General features: G+C 43.0%; 1 protein-coding gene across 1 annotated transcript; it reads left to right on the top strand.

Annotated features, from left to right (window-relative positions):
- The first annotated feature begins 3,250 nt into the window (after nt 1-3,250).
- On the top strand, nt 3,251-8,547 carry Cdkn1b (cyclin dependent kinase inhibitor 1B). The gene is made up of 3 exons (XM_076854137.1): nt 3,251-4,196; nt 4,750-4,885; nt 7,173-8,547. The coding sequence occupies exons 1-2, from the start codon at nt 3,722-3,724 to the stop codon at nt 4,869-4,871; spliced, it is 597 nt and encodes a 198-aa protein (XP_076710252.1). The 5' UTR covers nt 3,251-3,721; the 3' UTR covers nt 4,872-4,885; nt 7,173-8,547.
- The last annotated feature ends 2,445 nt before the right edge of the window (nt 8,548-10,992 follow it).

The following is a 10,992-nucleotide window of genomic DNA, read 5'->3' on the forward strand; positions in this document are numbered from 1 at the left end:
TAAAATTGTGTACATGAGGTAGGAGGGACAACTGGGCAAGGTAATCTGTATCTTTGTAGAAGCAGTTGGGGCTACATAATTTCTCCATGAGAGGAGGCATCTTGGAGCTGAACTGACACTGTTTGCCCAACCACCCCATTTGGACACTTGTTTGCTACACTAGTGTTTCTTTTAAGTTTTATTCCATCTTTGTCTGTCTCTTTCCTGATCTTGTGAAAGACAAAGAAATCTGGGGTAGCCTATATGACACTTCTCATCTCTTAGTAGGAAACTACCAGAAGTGAAAATGACTAGAAAAACATTACAGAAGGTTAGGGGTCTTGTGGAAGCAGAGCCCATTTTACAGCAATGTAGCATGAAACTTTTTCTCTTCTACCCAGGCTGTGCTTTTCCACCATCTGTGTGAAATTTTTCTCCCTGAGTTTATTCTTTTGCAGCTGCCAGCTTCCTACAGGAGGATGGCGCTCTGATCTCCACGTTCCCTTTTGCTTCAGGGACTCCATAGTATTTTTTTCACGCTTCGTCGATACTACAGCAGACGCCTGCCTTCTCATTATTTGCTGTACAGATCTCGGGTGCCTTGACTGTAAACAAAACACTTTAGATCATAGTGAGGTCGGTGTAAGCACAGCCTTTCTGTTGGCAGCCAGACTTCTTAAGGTGGCATGACTATGACTTTACTTTTAAGATTAACAGAGCAACAAAATGGAGCGCCTATATATCAGTTGAAAGATTGAGCTTGTGTAGAGAATGGAAGTATTAATTTTCTTTTTCATATAGATATAAATGTCGAGTAAAATCACAATTGTGGCAAGGTGAAGTATTCTGGAATTTCTCCATTTACATATATGGGATAGTTTGTGTACATATGTGTGTCTGCAGTCTAGTGATTCTTTTAAAATTTGGATATTATCTAATTTCAGGGCTGGGGTATATTTTATGGTAGTAAGATCCACACTAATTTTCCTTTCCCTTCTTCCCTCATCTCCACTCTAATAAATGAAGTGGGAGCATTAAATGTAGAAAAAATAGTGGGGATGCAATGGTATGTGGGCTTGTAGTCCCAGCTACTTGGGAGGCAGAGTCCAGAAGTTCAAGGCCAGCCTACATAACGAGACTACAGTCTCCAAAAAAAAAAAAAAAAAAAAAAAAAAGAAAAGAAAAAAAAAAAAGAAAAAAGAAAGACTATGAGACCTCCTGCTCTGACCCTAGGTGAACTCCTTTCTGTCAGTTAGTTAGGAAGTCCTGATATTGAAGCCAGTAGTTCTGGACACTGCCTCCTTCACTATTCTTTGGGTATCACTCCTGTATTTTTGGAATCTGTATTTCAGTTGAACTAGTGGATAGTGATACCAAAGGCCAAAGACAGCTGCATTTAAATATCCAGTGACCACAGCAACATGAAGGAATCATCTGCAGGCTGTCCAGGCTAGGAAGGAGCCATTTTGGATCCCCATAGGAGAGGAGGATCTGCAGACTACAGCACAAACAAATCCAGACAAAACCTTACACTGATTGGGATTACCAGAAAGGAAAGAAACAGAAAATGAACCATGCAGAAAGTCAGGAGACCTGAGCTAGTCCTGGCTCTCTTACCACCTCTGTGTTTGTTCCTGGACAGGAAACCTCTCTGAATCTCAATTTCCTCGTGTTAAAAAGAGAGGGTTAAACCACAGGGTCCCAGAGGGCTGTTCCAGCTGTAACATTCTGAGTGTATGAGGTGAGGCAGGCATACAACATGGACAACTAAAATGTGACTAAGAAAACAAGTTAAAATCAAACACATCTATAGCATAAGTGATAAGAATACATCATTGCTGTGAAAAATTAAAACAGACGGTTAGTTTCCAATAACATTTATTAACTTTGGCCCAAAACAAGATTATCCATATTGGTAATGTTAGTGAGGAGGCAATTAAAGCCCCGTTGAGCTCTGTCCCAGCAATGACAGTCCTGCCCATCCTGTTGTAATTTCCATCACCTCGTTCAAGCCCACACTGATAGATAAAATCCAAGTTGCAAAGAGGATCCCAGAAATGTCCAGATAATAATATCGGATATTAGGACAAAGTTGTAATGGTTTTATACACCATAAGCTGGACTTTGATCCTTAAGGAAATATTCTCACCAATAACAGCTTGCAGCTTTATAAAAGCATTCTTTTGCATCTGAATTATTGTTCAGTGTGGGTTGGAGCAGCGAATATAAGAGGGAAAAGGGGAGGAAGGAGCTGTTGTATTTGGCGGCTGGACTCAGGTAGAGGAAATGGCCACAACCCGGGAAAGAATTGTAAAGTATAGAGACAGTTTCCACACGCAGCCAATGTCAATGGCCTTAACTGTGCTTGAGAAGCAAGAACCCGAGCCAGGGTGTAACCTTGCTTTTTCAAAACTAAATGTATCTGAGACCGCTGTAGAGTTTATTAAGGAACTTTTGAGACCAGTCGAATTTTTGATCTTGAGACTCTTAGTTTATTGAGGGAAAGTGTGGGTTCAGAATGCATTATAAATGCTGCGTCTATTCCCAGCTAATTTACAGAAAGACATTTGCTCTGGTTTCTTGCCTAAGCCCTTGGCCTCTCCTAGGATAACAGAAACTTCTGGGTTAAGGCTGAGCTAACCACTGCCCATCCTCTTCCCCAAGCTAAGGCAGCCAGGCGTGAGGGTCCTGGCGCTCAGCTGAGGATTCCCGGCCACTGGCACTCATGGGGGCCACCCAGGAGGGCCGAGCTGGGGCTACTACTCCCACCGCCTGCCTCCTCCCCGCAGCTGCCCGCATCCCCAGCACGGCAAGGGCTAAATGAGTTGGCCACTGAGGCTCAAAAGAGCTGCCAGCGACCTTGGAGATTACACGGTCCAGGCCCTGGTTTCCCGGGCGAGGAGCGGGAGTTCGCGGCTAGGAGCGGCCGCGCGCCAGCTAGCGCAGCGCGGGGACGAGAACCCCAGGCCCCAGGCCCCTCCCCAGCTTCCCGGCCGTTTGGCTAGTTTGTTTGTCTTATTTGTAATTTCTCTGAGGCCAGCCAGAGCAGGTTTGTTGGCAGCAGTACACCTCCAGCAGTCACGCGACCAGCCAATCTCCTGGCGGCGCTCTGGGAGTCGCGCGCTCGCGAACGCGGAGAGGCGTCGGAACCGCGCCGGGGCCACCTTAAGACCGCGCTTGCCAGCCTCGGCGGGGCGGCTCCCGGCGCCGCGACCAATGGATCTCCTCCTCTGTTTAAATAGACTTGCCGTGTCAATCATTTTCTTCTTCGTCAGCCTCCCTACCACCGCCATATTGGGCAACTAAAAAAGGGGGCTCGTCTTTTCGGGGTGTTTTTCTCCCCCTCCCTTCTCCCCACTTTCTCACGGCTCCGCGACTCCGACCGCGGCAAGGTTTGGAGAGCGGCTGGGTTCGCGGGACCGCGGGATTGCACCAGCCTGGACTTGGACTGGCTTGGCCACCTCCTCCTTCCTCCTCCCCTCCCTTCCCCGCCCTCCCGCTCGCCCGTACACTTGATCGGCGGAGACTTTAGGCTGTCTGTCCCGGGCGTCCCCGCACTCACTCCCCTAGACCTGCGCGCTCCTGAGGCTCGGGCAGTTACTCGTTGGGGCTTGTTTCTCTGGCTCTGAGGGCAGTCGCAGGGCTTATAAGAGGAGTCCGGACTGCGTCGGGGTATTTTCTTGTGTTCGGTTTTGTTTTTTGAGAGAGCGAGCTAGGCGGTCAAGACCCGACCGGGAGGAAAATGTCAAACGTGCGAGTGTCTAACGGGAGCCCGAGCCTGGAGCGGATGGACGCCAGACAGGCTGAGCACCCTAAGCCCTCCGCCTGCAGAAACCTCTTCGGTCCCGTGAATCACGAAGAGTTAACCCGGGACTTGGAGAAGCACTGCAGAGATATGGAAGAGGCAAGCCAGCGCAAGTGGAATTTCGATTTTCAAAACCATAAGCCCCTGGAGGGCAAATACGAGTGGCAAGAGGTGGAGAAGGGCAGCTTGCCCGAGTTCTACTACAGACCCCCGCGGCCCCCCAAAGGCGCTTGCAAGGTGCCGGCGCAGGAGAGCCAGGATGTCAGCGGGAACCGCCAGGCGGTGCCTTTAATTGGGTCCCAGGCAAACTCAGAGGACACGCACTTGGTAGACCCAAAGACTGACCCGTCAGACAGCCAGACGGGGTTAGCGGAGCAGTGCGCAGGGATGAGGAAGCGACCCGCAACCGATGGTAATGACCCTTTCAAAAACATAAAATTATCTTTCTGGAGCGTCTCTTTGCCTGCCTGACCGTATTAACCTCAGTTTGCTTTTCAGCATATTCTGATTTAGTTTTTTTTTTTTTTTTTTTGGTCGCGGGGGGGGGGGGAGTGGAGCAGGCTTTGTTAATCTTAGTGTTTTAAGCGCTACCTGGCTGACTGCTTGTCTGTTTATGATTTTGAAGTAAAAAACCGGAGGTAGTAAGATCCTGTTTTTTTCCCAACCCTAACACATCGCATCCCTCCTAGCCAGCTGTAGGTATGTGACAAAGTTGTGATGTTTATCGACAGTCTCCCTCTTAGCTATGGGGGAGGGGTAGATAGATATATGTGGGGTGTAGAATGCGCTTTCTGTTATGTAGAAACAACTTCATTTTGTGCCCTTAAAGGCCACTGGGGATGACGATTCTAGAATTGTGGGTGGAGGTGGTGGGTTTTTCATTCCCTGAACAACTTCTGTCAGCCATTGTTTTTACTAATAAAGGTTGTGTCTGTTCTTTTTTGAAAAATTCCCTTTACCCATAGATTCTTCTTCTCAAAACAAAAGAGCCAACAGAACAGAAGAAAATGTTTCAGACGGTTCCCCAAGTGCTGGTTCTGTGGAGCAGACTCCCAAGAAGCCGGGCCTCCGAAGACGTCAAACGTAAACAGCTCCAGCTCGGTGGGTTGATCACTAAAAGAGCTCAGAACTGACACCCGAACTGGGCTGAACTGGGCTGCGCACCCTGCACCCGTGGGCCTGCAAACCGTACAATACACGATTTTTCTGGTTGCTAGCAGATTAGTAACTTGAGGTTTTTTTTATTTTTTTTTAATCAAAAAAGTAGCACTGACTGGGGAAGGCTGGAAAACACTATGTGGGATACTGTAATTCTCCAAAGTATCTAGTTCCTAGTATGATTCTCCCTTGAAACATTCAACAACCAGAGTCAGTTTCCCAGGCAAGTGCTTATAACTAAGGCCCCAAAGATAAGAAGGTAATATCTCTGTGGGTCCACCAAAATGCGTTGGGAATAGATTCTTTCCCTATCTGATCAAGAACTGGGGTCTCCCTCAGTCCCACTTCATGAGAATTTATTTCTTAGAGGTTCAAGTTGAGTCAATAGATTTTGAGCCTTACATAGAAAAATGGTAAATAAATGATTACATTTAACTGTTGAGGGGAAAGTTAGGTACAAATAGCTCACATTTGATTAGGCAAGGCATTAGGAATGCGAATAGGGTGGTGTGCTGTGTTCTTTTATCCTTATCATTTTTTTAAGTTGTCACTTTCCCTGTTTTCTGGTAAGTTTTGGGGAGAGAGAAGGAAACTTTATATTTTAAAAAACCAAAATGGAAAGCTCAAAAGTACTAAAGTTCTGCAGAGTTTCTGATAATACTGAAGTTGCAAAGCTGAAGCTAAAATTAACTTCCAGAATTGTCATCCAGGAACACATCATCCTGTGTATGCTAATTATGCTATTAACAGGATGATTTGGATATTTGTAGGGGAAATGGATAGTAGATGTTAGGACTGGTGAGTGTATGTCTATCTAGCACAAGTGGAGATTTTTCCATGTACAAAAATCTTATCACCCCAAATAGCTAATTTGAATAATTTAGCCTTCAAATTTAAATACATTCATAATGATCAGGGTGCAAATCTTAATAGTTTATAAATTTCTTGTAAACAAGGATTGTGACCCTTGTTTTCCCCAAAGCACACTCATAGCCTAGGATGTAAAAAAAAAAAAAAAAAAAAGAATCTTAATAAATAAATGTTCAACTTAATTTTTTAAAAAAATTTTTATTTTATTTATTTTATTTTTTTTTTGGTGGTGTTGGGGATTGAACCCAGGGCCTGTGCATGCAAGGCAAGCACTCTACCAACTGAGCTAAATCCCCAGCCCTAATTTTTAAAATTCTCACAAAAATTTAAAAATACAGACTATCCAGGTTAAAATGGAATTTAGGTTTGTTGTATTTTCAAATCATAATGTCATAATATGATTTCTCCACATATATCTGGTATTTTTCAAAACTAATACAAAATGGCATTGTAGACCCTTAATATTACACTTCAAAGTGTAATATTGGAAAGTTGGATGAAAATGGAAAATTGGATGAAAGTTTTTCTGGAATAGGCTTAACATCTGTAGCTTTTTTTTTTTTTTTTTTTGTGACTTGTCGTCTAACTCATGAGGCCCGTGTATCATAGCTACTGGATTTTGTTTTGATCTGCCTCCATTCTGACATGCAAAGAGGCATTTGTTAGTAATGCTGCCAATTCAGAGAATACTAGAAATAGTAGTAAGGATCTATACAGAAGCATTCATATGAATCCTAAAGTAGAATGTTGGGGAAAAGACCCCCTATGTTAACAGAATTTTCTTCTGGAGGCCTTCACAAGTTACATTTCCAAGTGTTTTTCAAATTTAGAAAATGATGTTACTCTTAAGTGTTAAAAGAGTTTCTGAATTTTCCTGTTTCCTTTCTTTCTCACTATCTTTGACCCAGATTCTTGCCTAGAATTTCTCAACCTCTGCACTATTGACATCTTAGGACGAATAATTCTTTGATGCAGGAGGCTGTCCTGTGCATTTTTAAATGTTTGGCAGTATCTCTGGCCTTTCCTACTAGATACCAGTAGCAATCCTCCACCCTAAGTTGTGACAATCAAAAATGTCTCAATATTGCCAAATATTCCCTGGGGGTGGGGGGAGCTGGGCAAAATTGCCCACTTATTAAGAACGCCTGTGTTAACATAACACAGAGGAGAGAAATCCAGTTAAGACAATGTTCGGTGGTCGGTGGGGATGACCATAATCATCAAACTTTTTAGTACATACTTTTCTCTTTACATCACTCAGGTATTTCCCAAATAAGATAGTGACAAAATATTCCTGTACTTTATTGGTAATGTCAATCTTGTGCTTTCCCCTAATTCTTCTTTCTTGTTTCTTTTGCAGAATTAAGAATGTGTTTCCTTGTTTATCAGATACGTCATTGCTTGATGAAGCAAGGAAGATATACAAGAAAAAATTTAAATACATATCGCTGACTCCATGGAACAGACATCCTGTATAAGCACTGAAAAGCAACAACACAATAACACTAAAATTTTAGGCACTCTTAAATGACCTGCCTCTAAAAGCGTTGGATGTAGCATCGTGCAATTAGGTTTTTCCTTATTTGCTTCATTGTACTACCTGTGTATATAGTTTTTACCTTTTATGTAGCACATAAACATTGGGGAAGGGAGGGCAGGGTGGGGATGAGGAATTGGCCTGGGTGGGGGTAAAGAACTTGCTTCTGTTTATAGCAAGGAGAAAAATATTTGACTTGCATAACCGAAGCAATTTTGGGGAAGGGCTTCAGCTGTTTTTTTTTTAAAGATGTAATGTCCCTTTCAGTGACACTGATATTTCATTTTTAAAATCAAAATTTGAAAACTGGCTACAAATAATTGCTATTTATTTTTACATGAAGCTTATTCTTATTTGGGAGTTCTTATGATTCCGTTATGTACTAGCAAATGTCTTTAAAAACAAAAAAACAGCAACAACTGTTTTTCTCAGTGTCTCTAACCCTGCGCCCCCGCGCCCCCCCCCCCCAGTTTCCCTTAAAATTGGAATATACCAGTTAATTATTCAGCAGTTTGGTAATCACTTCAAGAAATTTTGAGCAAAAATCTGGGGCATGTGATGGAGATTTCTGAATGCCCAAAACTGACCATCTACACTTACCAAATTTGTTGAGAAAATGTCTTCGTTTTCTTTTTTCTTTGAGCTGTGTAGACACAGTAAAAACAATTTGAAATCCTGAAGTATTTTTAAAGATTGATAAGTAGCTTCACAGACACACAAAAAAATGAAATAATTTTTTATTTAATTTTCTCTAATTGTTAATTTGCCCAAAGGAAAATAGTGTTTTTAAAGGAAAGCGCATGTAAAGAAAAGAACACTTGTGAAATAATGGAAATGGATACTACATCTTTAAACAGTATTTCTTCATTGCCTGTGTAAGTGTATGAAACAAAACCATTTGAAGTGTACCTGTGTACATAACTCTGTAAAGACACTGAAAAATTATACTAACTTATTTATGTTAAAAAGAGATTTTTTTTTTTTTTTTTAATCTAGACAATATACAAGCCAAAGTGGCATGTTTTGTGCATTTGTAAATGCTGTATTGGGTAGAATAGGTTTTTCCCTTCTTTTGTTAAATAATATGGCTATGCTTAAAGATTGCATACTGAGCCAAGTATAATTTTTTGTAATGTGTGAAAAAGATGCCAATTATTGTTACACATCAAGCAATCAATAAAGAAAACTTCCATAGCTATTCATTGAGTGCAACTGTAATGTGTTTCATAAAGCTTCAGGTGTTCGATCTGGTATTCTAGTCATATTTATACAAATATAATGTGAAGTGACAAATATCTACATAATTCAGGCCCACCACTCATATGATGTTTGATGTGGGTCTGAATAGTTAATAGTTACTGTTTTTCCCTCTTGTATGAGTGGACAAAGCTTTAGAAGTAGAAAGTGGAAAAGCCACATTTTCAAATAAATAATAGTCAAAGTCTCTTTTAGTTAAAATATTTATGTCTTCTGGGATATGAATGTGTCAGAACCAAAAACCTTTACCTAACTGTAGACTGATTACACATTTGCAGGATTGAAAATGAAAGTAACATGATGACTTCTCTAAATTCTATATTTACACAGTCGAAGTGTGAGGCATTAAAAACAATTGTTCAGACCATCTAATCCAACAATTTGTGCAAAATATTCAAACATATGGGTTCTTAAATTGGTATACCTTCTACAGTGGTTGAAGCAGGTATTAATTGGTTATCATACTCGAATTCCTCAACTTTTTAATATCCTGGCATAATCTACACATCTGAAAACTAGGTAATCAAAGTTCCAAATCTGAGCATTTTGGGTTCTTGTATCTGTACAGTAGATATATCCATATATCTATATTTATATCTATTTATCTAAATAAAACCTAAGAAAAAAATTATGACAAGGCACTTTAAAGTCACCTAGAAAAATGATTCCTGTAATTCCACAATCTGAAAAAAAGTGGTTAAGGTGTAAAACTAAATTATTCCTTTTAATAATCAGCAAATGGATAAATTGTAAAAATATGAAGTTGGGTTAAATTGTTCTACTCAAATACTACCACTTTCATCATTGTACCCCAAAGAGGCTATAAATAAGATAGATTCAGCATTTTTTGACCAGAAGATTTTTTTTTTTTAATCATTATTTTTTGGAGAATAGTTAGTTCCTGCTGCCGGGAAGGGGAAAAAATAGGTCTTTTTGGTGTCTGGTCCATACCAAATAGGTATTATTTTAATTAAAGACTAAAGGTGTTTTTGTGAGTGTTCAAAACATGCATACAGGGTGTTTTTCAGGAAAAGACAGACAGTAAAGGAAAACAATTCAAAATGGGGAGGAAGGAGTGGAAGGTCGGAAAATAATGAAATAAAATTAAAGATTTTCTGAGTAAGAAAAAAAGGTACTTCTGACAGTGTCTTTAATAGAAGGATAAACAGCCTCTTAATTGCTGCATGAATCTCATTTTCCTTTCATAAAGAGGTCTCTCAAATGTGAATTTTTAGAGACTGCGTTTTAGGAATTCTGGGCCGGGAAGAAGTGGATGCTCCCAAAGCCAGGCACATTCACAGGAATGCAGCCCCCAAGTCACCTTGTCCTCCGTCCTTTGCACGTCCGTGTCAAGCCTTCAAAAATCGACATCGAGGTTTAGGTTGCCCTCCCCCCGAACCCGGACTGTGAGGCTCGCAGCGAACGTTCCTTTTGGGGGATGCGGCCGCCGGCCCCAGCCACCCTTTGCCCCACCACCCGGGCCACTGCGCCTTCGTCTCCCTAAACTGTCCAGTAGCCCCCTCTCCCCCTAGCCCGCCGTGGCTGTTGCGCGGTCGGGCTGGCCGATGCCTCCGGACGAAAAGGCCATCAAGTCTCGCTCTTGGTCTACAACTTGCAGCTCCAGCTCTGGCCGGGTCGCCGCGCGCAGTTCCCGCGCCCGCGGCTCCCGCAGGCCGCGGAGGGCTGCCGCGCCTCTGCCCGCGCAGCGGGGCTGGGCGGTTTCTTAGAAACTTTCCTCTCTCATCATCAATCCTCTAGGTTAAGAAAGAAGTGAAAGCCCCCACTCCTCTCCACACGAGTACCCAGCCACCTCCTGAGTGGTGGGGGGATTTGAGAAAAGGGGAGAACTTTTTCCAATTCGTGGACCCTCCTAGGCAGCAGCCGGCTCCCACCCCTACCCCAAGGCTCCAATGATCCGCAGCCCCGCGCATTTCGAAAGGCTTCTCGGCTCGCCGGCGGCCAAGGAGAGTCACCTCCGCGCTCAGGACTGGCGGAGAGCCATAGCCGCTTTAGGGGGTCGTCCCTGCTTTGCAAGGTACCCCCCACCATCGCATCCCTGACTGCCCAGCGCGGAGGACCCGGGCCGGATTGCAGAAATGTGGGTCTGGGGGCCAAATGTGGGTCAAGTCTAGAGGACCTAGGAGACCGTGGACTTCAACGAGTGGGAGGGAGCAAGGCAGGCGGCCTTCCAGGCCACGGTGCGCCCACCGCCCTGGCCGCACTGAGCAACCTTTCCCGGACGTCAGGGAACGCTGCCTTCGCCATTTCATCGTCATCAGCGTTAGCGTACACACTTGCTCTTCTAGCTCTTTGAATCTGAAAGCTGTATAAAAGCTCGTCTAGGGTCACCAATCTGTTTTTCAGAGTATGGATCTCTCTTTTTAAA

Source organism: Callospermophilus lateralis, chromosome 4, assembly GCF_048772815.1.
Source record: "Callospermophilus lateralis isolate mCalLat2 chromosome 4, mCalLat2.hap1, whole genome shotgun sequence".
Classification (NCBI taxonomy): Eukaryota; Metazoa; Chordata; class Mammalia; order Rodentia; family Sciuridae; genus Callospermophilus; species Callospermophilus lateralis.

Bases quoted from the DNA above. Each gene is read 5' to 3' on its own strand.
- Cdkn1b (XM_076854137.1), top strand. From the start codon at position 3,722: ATGTCAAACGTGCGAGTGTCTAACGGGAGCCCGAGCCTGGAGCGGATG. The intron at 4,197-4,749 runs GTAATGACCCTT...CTTTACCCATAG, and splicing joins GAAGCGACCCGCAACCGATG to ATTCTTCTTCTCAAAACAAA.